This window comes from Buceros rhinoceros, unplaced genomic scaffold (genome assembly GCF_000710305.1).
Source record: "Buceros rhinoceros silvestris isolate BGI_N320 unplaced genomic scaffold, ASM71030v1 scaffold7762, whole genome shotgun sequence".
In the NCBI taxonomy this organism is placed as follows: Eukaryota; Metazoa; Chordata; class Aves; order Bucerotiformes; family Bucerotidae; genus Buceros; species Buceros rhinoceros.
In genome coordinates, this window is record NW_010399434.1 from 29,456 (window position 1) to 45,686 (window position 16,231).

The window sequence follows — 16,231 nt, forward strand, 5'->3', positions numbered from 1 at the left end:
GTGAGCAGGCTCTGAGCGTGGTACTGACAGTCAGGGCACGCAGGAGGCTGCAGGTAACCGTTCAGTTTTGCTGTGTGCACCACTTTCCATCACCAGTTACTTAATTACAGTTTCCTAACGGGTGTAGGACTTGGTGTACGACACTGTACAGAATTCTTATTTTTTGTGGGTTGCACACAAAAATAGTCTCATAGTTGTAAGAAGTCCTTTCGACACTGACGAGGACTACAGAGACTGAAGTTGTTTTAATGCCTTCTCTTCCATTCACGGGTGAATAAATTAAAATACAGGATCCTTTGAGAGTAAGCTGTGTCAATACCTCATACAGACATCCTGTAACCACTACATAAGACTACCTCAAATGATTTTAGATTAAACCTTACTTCTTTTGCTGATAAAGTTTAGACTGGGCTTCTGCTGCCCGGAGCTGTCTGCAATACCTTTGTGCAAGCCTCTGTTTCACTAGGCCTCCCTGAAAACAGTGATGCAATTTTCACTTAACTTCTCATTCCGTTGAAGACTCTCGCTGTTTCAAATACTGTTGTGGGGCTGGGTTAATCACATTTTCCACTCTTCTCCTGCATGCAAGAGCTAATCCCGAATTCTAGGATACTCAGCCTCTTCAATGCCAGCATAACTGACTGCAGCCTTAGCTAGGACTCCTCCAGAGGTGCTGCTATTTGAAGTGAGGGGAGATTCTTTCCCTCACAACCACTGATACCTTGTTTTATCTATATAGAACTATCTCAGTTGCCTCTTTTCTTCCTTACTGTTCCTTCTGTCATACCTCAATGCTGTGAATCCACCTCACATGCACCAGCACATTCCAAGTCTATGGCACAGACTGCAACTCCTCATTCTCTGCAGTGATATCCCCCTGGCTGCATGGAATAAGTGTACATAGAGATAGAGAGATGGAAATATAAGAAAAACTGGAAAAGGCATGTAAGACAAGGCCAAACAGAAGGAGCATGAGGGGGAAAATGCTGGGTCTTGAAAAATATGCTATACCAGCTTCTCTGAGAATCTCAAAGTATCTCTGAATTGGATCTGACAAGGTATATAGAATCTTCCAACATCCACTGTGGAAAAAATTCAGAAGGATAATACCTGTGTTTCTTACTCTGAAGAGTCAGGGAGAATGAGATGGATCGTAACCAGATCAGTATGTATTCTTTCAAGTCCTACTGATGTGTCAGCCATTTATGCTTGAAATGGCTCCAAGTTGTTCTCTGCTGCTATTTCCAAGTTATACGTGAGATCTAATATGGGGTTTAAGTCAGTGCTTAATGAAAAAGCGTAAACGAGGCAAGAGAAAATAATGATTGTCACTGTGGAGTTATCTTAACATACACAAATTCTGTTTTCCACATTCACATGGATTCATATGAGAAGATGTGAGTGTGTATTTAGTTAGATATTTTACTCTTTGTGCCAAATTTATGACAACAGTGATGTTCTGTACAATGTTGGCCTCCATATCAGCTTCCAGATATACAAGTCTTTTTGATGGAAAGCTACTGTTGCAACTTCTATACCCGTGGTGAAAAGTTTTACTGCTATTAAGCAACCTTTCAGGTACTCTTTGCTTTGGGTTAATGCTAGGAGAAAAAGTCAGTCATATCAAGAACACTCACATTAATTTTTCGTAAGAATTAGAACACTTACCTTGTTTAGCTGATAACTGCTAATTTTGAGTTTAAGTGTAAATACGGGTGTTATAAGCAATTCTTAAGGTTGCATACTTGTAAGCCCCAATTTTTGTAAGCCCCCAAAGAATTTTCTTCTTTCCCTTTTCATCCTCTACAGTGCTGGCCGTGGGCTCTATGGAATTGATAGCATGCCAGATCTGCGTAGAAAGAAATCTTTTCCCCTTGTTCGAGATGTGGTAGGTAACTTCTGATGCCACGGAAGTGTCGATGCATTTTGGAAGTTATCTAGATCTTTCTTGTAATTATCGTTGTGCATGATAGTTTTAACAACTGTTTTATGGGAAAGAATGTATCTTGAGAGAGTGGATTGAGGCCAGTAAAAGTCAATGATGCAGTTGTTACAATGCACTAGGTAAGTCTGAATATCTCATGGAATATTTAGGTATTACTTGTGGAATCAAGTAATACGCATTTCGTGCAATAGCAAACTGCTCATTTTCGTGTTGAATTGGCTTACAGTGACGGCTGTTACTGCGTGTTTGGGCAACTTACTGACCTGAGTTATCACGATACTGAAAGAGAAAGGAAGTTCCTTTTAAAAAGCTACTCTGTTTCAGTATGAATGTTTTAAAGATTTATGCTTCTTTTAGTACAGGATGAGGTTTGTTATTTTAGCAGTCATTGTAGACAATAATAATTTAGGCAAATTTCAGAAAGGTGTAAAGAATGGCTGTTCCTTTGAGATTTATCCTAACTTCCAGTCTAAACAAGATTAAATAGAATCTCTCTGCTCTGAAGAATACCAAGTGCCATTCACACTTCTCTTTTTCTTTTTCTGAAGCATAGAATTCATAATTCAATAAAATATGTATTTAGTCTCTGGCAGTCGTGAGCCCCCAAACCGATTTCTCGTTGTAAAAAAATAATGGAGACTCTGCCAAAGTAAAGGATCACTATAGTTGTATTTGAAAGATCAATCTTTGCCAAAATATTGCTCCACGTATTCCCAGCAACTTTGTTCAGTGACTTCACTGTGATACGCCGCGCTATCTGAGCAGTCACAGCCAGAAAGCCTCTTCAGAGGAGAAGGCCTTCCGAAATCAATGACGGTTGGCAATTCATGCCACAGTAGAGCTTGCACTCACTGAAATAATCTTTTTGACTCCTCTGTAAGTTGTATTACACATGAGTATAATTTACAGCCCCATTATGACACTTTTATGCATATTAAATAGCATTTTGCTTTATTCTTAATTGCTGGAACTGTTTACTTACAGGCAGGTATAGATAGAGCTGAAAGAACAAAGTTAATATTAACTGTTCACTTTGAAAAACATAATTATCAAAGTGAAATCAAAAAGAAAATTCACATTTTGAGTGTTGGAATAAAACTGTCATATTCTAACGTGTCAGTGATTACTGTGTAGTGATTACCAGTGCTGGCTTAACTGTGGGACTCAGCGATCTTAAAGGTCTTTGCTGACCAAAATGATCCTGTGGTTCTGTGAAGGATAATTCCTCTGGAGGGAATTCTACCTTTAATAAGTGTAAATGGCAGAGTTTAATAACTGAAATTTATTCTGCTGTTTAATCATTTCAGACCTACAGTATAGCTCTTAACAATGTTCTTTAACTATGTACTTCTTTAAAGTAGTAAATGATATTAGGATTCAGTTCTGCAGCTGTAAACCTCAAACAGTTTTACCGACTCCAGAGGTACTTATTTCAGACTTCGTGTAGGTCATCTTCAGCATTGAAAGATTATTTGTATTTGCAGGTATATACATTTTAAACAATTTCTTGTGAGCTCTGAGCCTGTAATAGGTTGATTCCAAAATACCTCATTTAAAATAATAACTTATTACTCAAGTCCTTGTAAGTTCTGATACATTGTAAATTATCTTTTTTGTTTACTTATATGACTGTTTCAGAAAAATAGAAATAATATTGCTAAAAATTAGTGCTAGACTCTTTTGACCCTGACTGAAATAGATGTAATTTGATATCTTTTTTTGTTGCAATAAATCTGAAAATTATTAATATTCTTTATACTTTCTTTCCTATCTTGGCTGGATTTTTCAGGCTATGGTAAGTACTTTTGTATTGATAAATATTCTAAATGCTCATAATAACTCTTAGGGATTTCATGAATGTCATATTTTATGGTGATAGAAAATAGAAAAACTTGGAAAATAGAAAAACTTGGAAAATAGAAAAACTATTCTATGAACAAGAATTTAATCCTAAGCGAAGTTGTGCCATATGTGAATGTGTTGTCCTTTGTATCATACATGCCAGAAATTGTCAAAAAAAGTTTATGTTAAAAGGTTATCTCGTATTTCAATTATCCTTCCTAATAATACAAGCAGCTTGTTTTGGACCCAGTCCTGATGCTTGTCCTGTGGAACTGAACAGCCTTAGATACCGAGATAGAGAGGTTGTAAGTGTTCCCTACTTTTAAGTTCTGTCGTATCAATCAATTAAATTATTTGCTCTCTCTTGTCAAAGGTGAATTTCCTAAAGCCAACAAAGATTCTTAGGTACTACAGTGTAGCTTTTTCTGATAACTAAATTCATGACTCATGGAAATATTTTTTTATTCCACCAGCTTTGGCACTTGTAAAGGTCCCTCCTTATTCTCCTAGTCCTTCCTCACTCCCGGTTTCTCTGCATTAGCTTTCGTGCTTTCCGTGTGGTATCTCAGTGTAAGGTTTATCAGAATGATGTACCTCTTCTTAAGATGATAGCTTTGACTCTCATTTGCTTTTATCAGTTCCTATTTTGAAAAATTCCTTTTTCAACAGCAGCCCTGCTAATTCTTTCTCCTAAATCTCTGAAGTAAGTTTTTTTACTAATGCCTCGGGACTCCACTTTCCCTGCTTGTTTTGGCTTGAGTCGTTAGAGAGGATAAGGCATTCAAAATCCATCTTACAGGTACAGTTCTCTCTGCCACAGTCACGAGTTTCACTATGGGTCGTTATTAAAGTTCTTGTAGAATATGCCTGGTGTAGAAGGGAAAGACAATGAAAGGAGGAAGATTGTTCAAGCAGAGTAACAGTACAGAGAGCTGCTGGAATGTCAGTACAGGGAGAGCTTGGGCAGGCTTTTGTAATGCAGAGCCAGAAAAAAGAGTGTAGTGCACTTGCTGATGTAATCGCTGGAACTTCTAAACAAGCCTTTTCTCTCTTTTGTACTAGTTGGAGCTTTTATCTGAGGCAGGACTACAAGCAGGCAGAGGAGTAGCAATAATTAGAGTGGAGGTTAGAAATACTTAACTCACAATGGCCAAATAGGGGTGGTGACCTGCCCAGTCACGGACAAAGGTAGATAGCTCTATTCTTCTGTCTCACTGTGCTTTAGTCTTTGCTTCTGTTAATGCAAGTCCTCATTTCAAATGTCATGAAAACTCTAGAAAATTCCTAGTTTCATTTGATTTAAAGGTGACTTTAACCAGTACAATCACTGTAATCAGGCAAATTACTTCTTTTGATAGTTCAAGAATGTATTATTACTTAGCTTTATCATTCGATTATAAGAGCACAAGAATAATTTGTGAATCTTTGGCGCTGTTGCAAAAAAGACTGCTTGGCTCATGCTGTTGAAGTGAACACACCAGCTGAAACAACCACCCATTTCAGCTAAAATAATGATGTACTGATACTTCTTTTTACCTAAGTGTCTCCACAACGAAAGCATTTATAGAGGCTAGAACTCGATTATGGTAGTTTAAACTCTTTTAAGATTGAAGACATTCATATGAATTGCAGCTGCCATATTTTCAGGTTTTGCACATTGCAAAGAAGTCATTAGATAAAAGCTAAATATCTGGGCTATTTTATGTAAAATATGCTATTTGCAGTCCTTTCTCTTAACTCCTTTAATCGTTAATGACTAAAGGAGTTACTCTTTAATAGACAAATTGGATTCAATATTTTAATATTCATATATTAAATAGATAAACCATAAAAACAGTCAAATGCATTTGTATATTTGTTGGGTTTTTTAAACTCAACTAAATATCATAATAATATGATTACATCCCTTTATCCCACCCTTGTGTGTTCCAGGAATTTAGAATTAGTTGTGGTGAAATTAAGAAATTATTAATGAACTTGTTTGTTGTTTCCCACGACATTTCTGACTAACCTTAATATTCAGAATGAGCTTAGAGGCTGAAGAGAGCATGCTTCTGGGTCTGTGCTATGAAAACAAGTGTGAAGAAAAAATATATGGTATTACAGTGGTATCCAGTAATGATTGTGCAGTTAAGCTGAGTTGCTGTTTCTAGTCTAAATCTGTTCTCTGGGCTAAATACCGTAGTTCTGTTGAACATTTCGGGAGGCATCAACTTTTTTAATAGAAAAATTATAAGGGGACAAGTAATTTCAGACAATAGCTTGTTTTCTGCTGAAAAAAAAGTAGTGAATCAAATATTTCTGTGCCAAGGATGGCTTCTTACCCTATAATTGGTTTCACAAGATTAATAATTTTGTGTCTGTCTGCAAGTTTAATTATTACCAAAGGAAGCACTGAAAATTGAATGGATATGTTCTCAGGGGAAAGTGAGCATCTAAAATTAAAATTAACAGTCTTAATATCTCTAAATAAAAAAAATCCATTGAAATTATGTCAGTGTTTAAAAAGGGAAAAAATTGGAATTGTCTCTCCATTTACAGATCAATGATGCAGTTCTTCTGCTGATGTAAAGCCTAAATTGCTTCTAATCCAATATGTATTTAAAAAAAAATAAGAATTTCATGTACAAAACATAATTGAAACTTTTGCTGTAATATCTGTGTAATGGCGGAATACAGAGACCCAGTTCACAGTAAGGTGAAAATCTGCATCCTCACAACAAAGGCAGCACCAGGCTCAAAGTGAGTGGGCGGTATAACTGACCATCCTCCCACTGCTGGGCTGGGGGCAGCAGTGTATGACACCCCAGGTGCTGGGCTGCGGAAGAACGGAGATACCGCACAAGTGTGCAGGTACACATGGAATGATTTAGAATAAGGGGAAGGATGCATGAGCCCGATTTTGCAGGTAAAATACAGTAATACAGCAGTGTTATAGTTAATATTTTGTACCTTGCTGTCAGACTAGAAGGACTACTGATAGCGTAAGTGATATTCAGAAATATTGCTGAAATATTATTTGGAAAACACAAAGAACTCATTTCCCCAGGATCTTTTTCCTTCTGATCACTATACTCTCTAATTAATTCTCAAGGACCCATTTAAATTACAGAGATATTGCAGTAAGGAAGATAAAATTTCCTTGTTTATTGTATATTAAAAATACTTTGAGTGCCTTTGCGTGTCTTTGGAACTGGGAGGTGTTCATAACGCCACATAGACAAAAGAGGACAGACTGAAACAAAGTTCCACCTTTTCTTCTTCCCTCCAAGAATCAGCGTTTTTCTCCATATAGCTATTCATAGTATTGAATGACTATTCAATAGTCATTAAGTTAATTAAGTCTTTAAGGAAAAAATTACTTGTAGTTTCCTAAAGACATGTTATTTATACATGCATTTTATTTTATACATACACATATACATACAGAGTTTAAAAATGCTCAGTGAGTTAAAGAAATTATCTGACTTGAACTGTAAGACTTCTGCAAAATGATGTCCCATGTTGCTGCAGGCACAGACAGTTTCCAAATTAGGGCAGGATGCTTATCCTTGTACCACCTTCGTTTGGTTGGCAAAGCTGAAGAACAGTGTCAGTCTGTGGTTTAAAAAAACTTGAGTCATAAACTTCTGAATAAGAGGTTTTGTATTAGAACTGGCAGTTCAGCTAGGCATTGCTGAAAGAAACAGAAATGATGATGGAAAGTGTGCTTATGCTTACATCATGTACTGAAATCTTAAAAGTCATGTGCCGCAAACATTAACTAGAAGTTTTTGTAACTCCTGCAGTTTAAATCCAATAGCAGAATCAAGTACTACTTGCCTTCCACTAGATTCATCTGCAGTTACTAGTATAATTTTTAACAGTTTTGTGTTTGCTTTAAACAGACACTTGCAGCTCGAAAATCTGGTATTTCCATGGCCATGCTCATCCGGACCTCCATGAACAATGATGAAATGGTAAGTGTTTTCCAGGGCCAGTTTTAGTCATTTAAATAATGGAGAAATTTTTGTTCAAAGTTCTCTAGAAGTTATTTCACTCTTTGACACTCCAAACTGGATAAAACCAAGTGTATAAGCATTCATTTTATTGTAGAAACTTCCAGGGATCTTGAGCAGAATTTACGGCTTCATCCATAGTGGCAAGACCAGATTTGCGTCTGCTGAATCACACCCATGTCAGCCAGAAGGAACCAAACGTTGTAGCTGCTACATAAAGACCTGAATTCAGTAAAGCACCCTAAGATATTCCATATGCTTTACTATAAGATGTCTACTAAACAAACAAGAAAGCCCCGTTTATAAGTAGTGGTGAAAGGTGGAAACCTTTCATGACAACAAAAACAGGTTCAACTATTCATTTACATTCCCCCCAACATGCAAAAACCACCAGACTGTCACTTTGGAGGGCTAAAAGAAGTTTTGGGGATAATATTATTTGCTAACAAATGCAGGAAAAGAAAGAATAGTTTGGACTGTCCTTATAGATTCTGACTTAAGTGCTCAGGAGGAAGAAAGAAGGCAGCAAATCCCAGTGGGACAGCTCAACACAAACATTTCTCTAATACTTGCTTTCAATCTGGAGAAATAGAAAGGGGAAAAGGAATTTGAATGTATTTTTATGTCATTATACACTTTGTTCTCATTTGAACCAGTCCATATGAAAAAATGTGTAGCAGAAATAGCTATTTCTTAAGAAATTTTTAAGTAAAAACGTAAGTCCAAAGGCAGACAACAACTATAATTTAGACACATAGAAGTTCCTTTGATGAGAAAATGTAAAAAGCTAATTCAGAGAAGTAAGAGAAGCCTGTCCTATGCCTGCCCGCACCAAACGCTCTGAAGGAAGGTGGGTGCGCTTCCAAGGACAAATGTAATGGTACAGCCAGTAAAACAAGATATTTAGAAGAAGCAAAAAGTGATACTTTTCTACTTGGTCTGTAAGGAGCCAGGAGAACTTGATGCCCTAAAGCATCATTAAAATTGAATGGAGCGAGATTTGAAAACAAAAAGAACAGACATTTCCAGGCATATAAAAACTCTCCAGATACTCTCCACAAAACCGGATGAAAAAGTGCAGCCGACAGTGGATTTGAAAACAAAAAGAACAGACATTTCCAGGCATATAAAAACTCTCCAGATACTCTCCACAAAACCGGATGAAAAAGTGCACCCGCCAGTGCGAGTTAAGGAAGAAAATCACCTCTGGGCAAGTTATTCCTCTGATTGAGGCTTTTCTGGTTTTTACTTTCCCTCAACTTTTTCTGGAGAGAAGTATTAGCAACTCTGGTGGAAGTGAGTTATGTGGCTGATTGGATTCAATATGGAATTGATCTAATGTATTTTAATAAAAATCAGATGCCACTTACTCCAGAAGTTAGAACCTGAGGATAATTGCTTTGAGCTTTGCCACCCAGCATTGCTATCGTTCTGGTGTAACACCCTGATGACCCAGGGAGTTTGTGTGTTCTCAGGCACGGATCCACAGACATTTTAAGCAGTGTCAAAGTATCAAACCTCTTCGGTGATGCTTAACCGTATCCTTTCAGGTGAGCATTCGTTTAAGTGCTTTCCTGAACAAAGAGAGTTGCATGTTTGTGAAAATGAGACGCTTTTTCAATGTCATTGATGTATGAAATAGAACACGACAGAAATAAACATTACTTCAGAGAATAAGCCGATAACTAAATACCCTTCCTATATATTGACAGTGCTGACTGTTGCCGTGCCCAGAGCTCAGTGAATGCATGTAATAGATAGGTTTAAACGGAGAAGAGTATTAGGAATGAAAGCTCCCAGACAGTCAGATAAACAAAATTCTCTTTTACAGTTGTAGTTTGCTTTCACAACAAGGGAAGATCAATCTACAAATTGTGTCTTTCAGCTGAAAAATTCATTTAGCCTCAGATTTTATTTCAAGGCCTGTTGAGCTGTGACATTTCGTTACTTACTGCCATTTCAGAAGTACATAAACGTTACTGGCAAAATTCTAAAATTATTTATACTGTGAAAAAACAGTGAAGCTGAACAGAGCAAAAGGGCAGGATTTGTTCTGATACTACTGAAGTTAAAAGTGTGAGTGTAATCAGTCCTGATGTTTTCTGAGAAACATGATTCCTCAATAAGCTGCATAGATTTACATTGGTTTTGAAGTTTTCTTTCTCATCCCTGTAGCTGGTGAGCTGTGACGTGGCAGGCAGAGGGTGGAGAAATGCACAAAGGTGAAGTTTACCAAGTTAGGTGACCATGTCTAGCCCAGTCCCTCAGCATCTCCCAAATCAAACCAGAGCACACCTTTGCTTGCTTTTAGGGGAGATTCTAGGTGACAAATTGTCTAGGATGGGCTAAAAAAGCACCCTGGAGAGCAATTCAGCCTCTGTTTTAGTCTTTCCTGCTATATCAGCTTGTCTCCGTAGTTTCAGTTCTACAGTGTTCCCACAGGTGCTAGGATCAGGTGGCTATGAAATGTCTGACCGCATTGGTTTGGCCAGGCTTCCCAGGATGGGTGTTGCTTTTAGCATGTAACTATTAACTTCAGTAAGAGCTGTGGCAGCTGCTTAACGTTTGTTTTTGTTATTTGTAGCACGGAATCAGTTAATTTATAGCTACATGGTAATGGTTTTTCCGTGGTAGCAAAAGTCTGTTAACTGATGGCTCTGAGCGGCTTTATGCAGATATGCACACAAAATGTATTTTATGTTTATCAGACAATGTGTTATTAGCAGACGATCTCACAGGTTTGAATGGAGGCACCGATACATAAAACCAGGAGCATGTCAGCACGTTCTTAGGCTAATATCTTGTATTTGGCATGTACTTAACACAGCTGAGCATTAAAATTGTGGGAGTTACAAATGCTTAACTGAGGAAGTTAGCCTTGCTTTCTGAACTCTGGCAATGATGTTCATGCACATATGGACAAACCACACAATTTCCAGAATGTTCCTCCATTTGCTGTAGCTGCACAGTCAGCATTGCAGCTACTTGGCATTATAACCACACAAGATGAAGAGATGGTAGGACAGACAGACTTTCAGAAATACTACTCTTCCCACTGTGCTGCCTCTTTTAAAATGGTTTCCTTTTTCTAAAAGAAAAGTTATTGATGTATAAGGGAAAAAGTCTAGAATTTCTGATATATTAATGGCAGCCATGTGTACATTTATTGAAAAGAAAAACAAAAAGCAAAACCTTCAGGCCAGAAAGTCATATTTTTGTATGGTGCCAACTGCTGCTGCCTACAGGTTGAAGAGTTTGTATTATTTCCAAGAAATCAACAGAATTTTGAAGACCTGGGTACCTGAAAACAAAGCTCAAATAAACAAACCATTGTGGCCATATGAGCCTATGTTTTAAATACAGAACTTCAGGGACTCTTCGTTTTCACCTTATTAAGCACTAAGGAGCCGACAGTCACGTTGTTTGCAGTACTAATCAGTGAAGAGCAGACGAGTGTTCTTCTACTTGACCTGGTCATGGGTCCTAAGACAAAACAGTCCAAGAAATGGGTATGGATTTTTGAGAGTATAGACCATTCTTGTTTAGAGGTAAAAAGCATCTCAGTGCTCAAAAAGGAAGTAGTGAGTGTGCTGTTACAGGAATGCAGACAAAGTGGATCCGTAAAGCTGGCCCACTTGTATTTGATGAGGAGGGTATACAGACACTAAGTGCTAGAGGATAGCACTGTACTTAATCAAAATACACTTCGTGCCATGTGTCTAAATTCCTGTAGGAAGTATTTAAATATTCAGAAGTAATGTTTTAAGTAGTTACTTAAAATGCATCAATGAATGTAATGCTAATGAATTTTTTAATTTCTACATCAAAATATAAAAAATACGTCAGACTGTGTTAGTTGACTGACATAGTTCCAACTTAATCCTCCTGTTTTGATGATCAAAGTGATCATCCAGGGGGTTTATGTCTTCAAAGTCAGAATTTTGCAAATTAGGTTATACTTCAGTGTATATTCTGATACTGAGTAACATTATGAGTGTAATGGCATATGCTTTAGCTCCAGTTGACTTGTATTAAGCAATTTTTCAAATGAAGTCTTGATTTTCTTTTTTGTCTTACCCAACAGAAAATACATGTCTTCAAGAAGACATTGCAGGCTTTGATCTATCCAATATCATCAACTACACCTCATAACTTTGAAGTTTGGACAGCAACAACTCCCACATACTGTTATGAATGTGAAGGCCTGCTTTGGGGCATAGCCAGACAAGGCATGAGATGCACCGAATGTGGTGTGAAATGCCATGAGAAGTGCCAAGACCTCCTAAATGCTGACTGTTTGCAGAGTGAGTATTTCCTGACTTTGAAAGGTTCACAATACTTCAGATCTTTTGATTTTGTGTGTAAACTCAAATATTTCCTGAAATGAAGGGCCAGATCATCAGAAATCAGTGAAGGCATGTTGATGTTCACTGACTGAGGAGCTACTCAGAAATGTTGTGAAATACGTACTGTTAATTTTCCAAGTTGATGGTCAGTAACAAAATAATGTTTGTTAGCATCAGAATATTGTTTCCTTTCCACTGCCTACAGCAACGTCCAGAGCAATTTGTCACATGATGTAAACCCTCTTCATTTTATTTAACTCAGAACACAAGAAATCTCAAAGTGATAAAACATCCTAATGCTTATTGTAGTCATATTAATATGCTATAGAATAGACAAAAATATGAAACAGTAAATAGAATCTTGTGCTTTTGAAATACCAAACCATGTATGTCTAAGGGAAAAAAAAAATTAGTCAGGAATTCAGTTACACAGTTAAGGTGAAACAGCCGTTTTCTTTGCTTTTTCTTTGGCCAAACTGATTCCAGCCACCATGCATTCTCCTCCAAAAGTATCTGAGATTTATTTAAACCATACTTAAATTACAACACAATTACTACGCAAGATTCTAAACAGTAGAAAACCAAGACCTGCAAACTTTCTGATATTCTGAATTTGGAATGGAAGGGAATTTTTCAGCTCTGGCGTTATCCCACATCGTTCACTGTTAGTATGTTCCTGAGGGATTACCTAGCTTCTACATGTTGGAAAAGTACATCGATATTCCAGTCAAGCCTTCTTTCTTCCTGTGGTGTTCTCTGTGTGGGAAGCTGTCACAAGGGATGAATTTTCAAGGTTCATATTGTTGGGGAACTAATAACTAAAGCTCTGGGTCAGTTTCCCAGAGCAACTGACCCCATGGAGCATAAATCAATGACAAATTTCTAAGTCAAACTGATTAACTGTCCTTAATTGTGATTCTACACTGTGGTTGTAAACTGGGCTGTGTTCGACAGCTAAGCTTTTGACATAGTTTCACAAGTGAGGAAAAGAATGTTTGCTTTGAAAATCAAGTATTGTAAGTTTATTGTGAAGCATTAATATTATTGGTGGTGGTGAGCATGTTTATAAAGTGAAGAAGATATTTGTGAGTAGCTTCTTCAGTAAGTGCAAATAACTTCTGTTGCCTGGACAGTAGACGATATGCTTTCCTAATGTCAGTTCCTGTTCACGTTCTTGAATAATTGTTCCATTTCGTTCTAGGTACATTTTAAGACTAGCTAAAAATAAATAATTGCACATGAGCCCATCAATATCTGTGGTTTAGGTAGTCATTTGACACCCTTATTCTGCCGGGAATCACTTGGCTTACTTACATTAACCAGACTTAGAGGCATGAAAATGAGAGAGAAGAATAGTGAGCTTGTACTCCTGCTGGCAACAGGGTGTGTCCAAGTCACTTTGACAACTAACTGCTCAGGAAGTGGAAAGGGAAATAGCTTTCCTAAATTTAGTGTATCTGCTTATGCACATCTTGCTCAACATCACTTTTGTTTAGGAGGAAGAAAACATGGAGGGCACTGAGTTGATTCTGATATTCTTACAATGGAATGCAGGATTCACCTTGTAGGAGGGCCTCAAATCTGGAGGGGTTGCAGTGGATCTAACGGAAGCTTACACGGTGCACCCTCTTCAGGGACTGGGCTATTGCTGATTTGGAGCAACTTTGCTAGCACTTCCTTTTGTAGCTCCCTGAAAATGCTGATTGTGTTCTGTGGCAAAGAGATAACTCATCAAGTGTTCTATACAGTGTTGTGGGAAATTCTTTCTGAGGATTTAACAAAATAGCATCTCGTGTTCTAATGCATTGCTTCAGAAACACTTTTAATTTAAGAAAATCAAGATCGATTCCCTCTGTGAGTTAGACGCATACAAGATGTCTTGATTTAACAGTAGGGTAATGAAGTACTGTGAAGATCAAATGCTATGAGCATCATAACCATGCCTTTCTGTTGCTGTTACTTGAGTTGTTCCTGTCTCACCAAACATCTGTGAAAACCCTCCTCTGTTCCACCAGGCTCACCAACGTAGTTACCACATGCCACTCAGACACTTTTTTAATTAAAATTAGAGGGAGTTGGGAGGGGTTTTGAACTGGAAGCCTGGTATGGCAAGGGCATTTATTTCTGTCTCACGGATCATTTGTCTTGTGGCACACTCTACTAAGTAAGCACAACACAGATCACTGGCAATTCTAAACAGATACCTCGCAGCAAATCGCCCCTGATTTTATGAACATTTCAATGAGACCTTTAGGATTTGAAATCATTTTTATCAGAGAAAACAGCAGTTAAGTCTTTCTTTTCTCCGTCCTGTAGAAGTTTGCAGAGTGAAAAGTGAAAACTTGCTGAAAAGCCTGGGGAAGCTGGCATAAATTAAATGTAGCATTTGAATCTCTCTCTGCTCTTTGAGGGGCACAGTCCAAACGGAAATTGTTACTAAAGCGATTTCCTCTCATTTATGAAAGCATTGTGAGAAAAGCAAGATCCAAGATGATATCCCTGACAATATCAAGGGTACAAGTTTCTTGCAATCCTCGTCTAGTCCATGATTCTTCATAATACAGAATGGTTAGAGATTGTTGTTTCCGAGGCTTCTTAAAAGTGATGAAATCTCTTGTCAGTGTCCTCACTGGAACGCAGCGTTCGAGCTAGCTGGGCCCAGGTGTAATACCTTGGTATTTCTGTTTGCATGACCGCTGGTTTGGTCGCACTTCACTTCCGTCTGAGCAAAAGTGCGGGAACTGATGCCTCACGGAGGGGGCTGAGGTGTTATTACCACTCAAAATTAGTAATCCTTTCTCTGTGTGGTGAAGCACCTTCATGTGATACTTACCTGCTGACCACACTTCTTGCTGTTCTACCCTTCCCACTGTCAAGGAAATAAGCTGCTGCTAATTTTAAGATCTGAGCTGCTTTTCAAGGTGCCACAACCTTGCAGGTGGCATGAGAGACCTGTCCATCCCTATAATAGTTGAATCTTGGCTAAAACTGAAAACTGTGCAAGACGTACAGAATAAAACTATCATTTTTATCTTCTTTTTCACTTATGTGAAGAAAAACTCAGCCCAGAGGTTCCCTGGCCCATATCACCAGCCCCCCAAAACATAATAAAAGGTTCAGAGCACCATATTGCCTTTGAGGAATTCTTACAGATATTTAAATAATAAGGTTGAGAGAGAGCCCACAAAAATAAATATGACTGGCAGTCATCTGTGGTGTAAACAGTTTGGAAACATTGAGCAGCTAGGTCTTGAAAGAGTGAATCTCTAGAAGGCAAACTGCAGATAGAAAAATATTTAACACACCTAAGGGATCCCATTCTTCCCACTAATATGCAAAAGTTTTAGAGCATCCTGTCATATTTTTTGAACCAGATTAATTTTACAATGAATTTGAATACTATACTGCTTTGAAAATCAGGTTCAGGTATGTTAAAAATACTTAATATTCCAGTGAAAAGATTAATTGACCAGTGCAGCTGGTTAAATCTTCATTTCTAAAAAAGCTGATGCTAACAGTACCATGAAGTGAAATGAATGTGGCTCACTGTGGTTATTTTTATCACAGTCATCCTTTTGGCCATCTCATAATTAGTTGGACATATTGGCCTCCAAGATCCTGTGATTTTTTTTTTTATATGTATGTGTAGCGGTTCCTAATGTAGACTGTAGAAATGAATTAACATTGCAAGCTCTTTAAGGTCAATATCTAAACTTGTTCTAAATTAGGTTTGAAATAGTCAGTAGTACTTTCATTAGAGCTCTCATCTTCAACCAGATATCCTTTTCTAGTAGTAAGTACAATATTAAATTAGAATTTATTTCAATCATGTCAAGATTGTATCAGTCCCTAGGGTAAAAGGAGCTTATTAACTTCCTGTTCACTATAAGTTATGATATTGTCTTAATTAGTCTGATCAATACTGAATGAAAAGAGCTGTTGATAGACTGTCAGCAACAGAGGATGTAAAAATGGCTGCAATAAATAATTTAGGATAATTAGGATACCGTGCCAACTTTTCAGTAAAATTCAAAGGAAGTTGCATTTTAACACATATTCTTATTTTATCTGTACTGTCTCAAAAATCACCAATGGTTTCA

At 37.6% G+C, this 16,231-nt stretch overlaps 1 protein-coding gene across 1 annotated transcript in view; it reads left to right on the forward strand.

The window, feature by feature from the left end:
• The window catches only part of UNC13C (unc-13 homolog C (C. elegans)), a 107,929-nt gene that overhangs the window by 16,898 nt on the left and 74,800 nt on the right, over nt 1-16,231 (forward strand). Inside the window, exons 3-6 of the mRNA XM_010131463.1 lie at nt 1,769-1,888; nt 3,735-3,740; nt 7,675-7,746; nt 11,870-12,089. Coding sequence (XP_010129765.1) covers nt 1,769-1,888; nt 3,735-3,740; nt 7,675-7,746; nt 11,870-12,089 — 418 coding nt within the window. The remainder of the gene's footprint in view (nt 1-1,768; nt 1,889-3,734; nt 3,741-7,674; nt 7,747-11,869; nt 12,090-16,231) is intronic.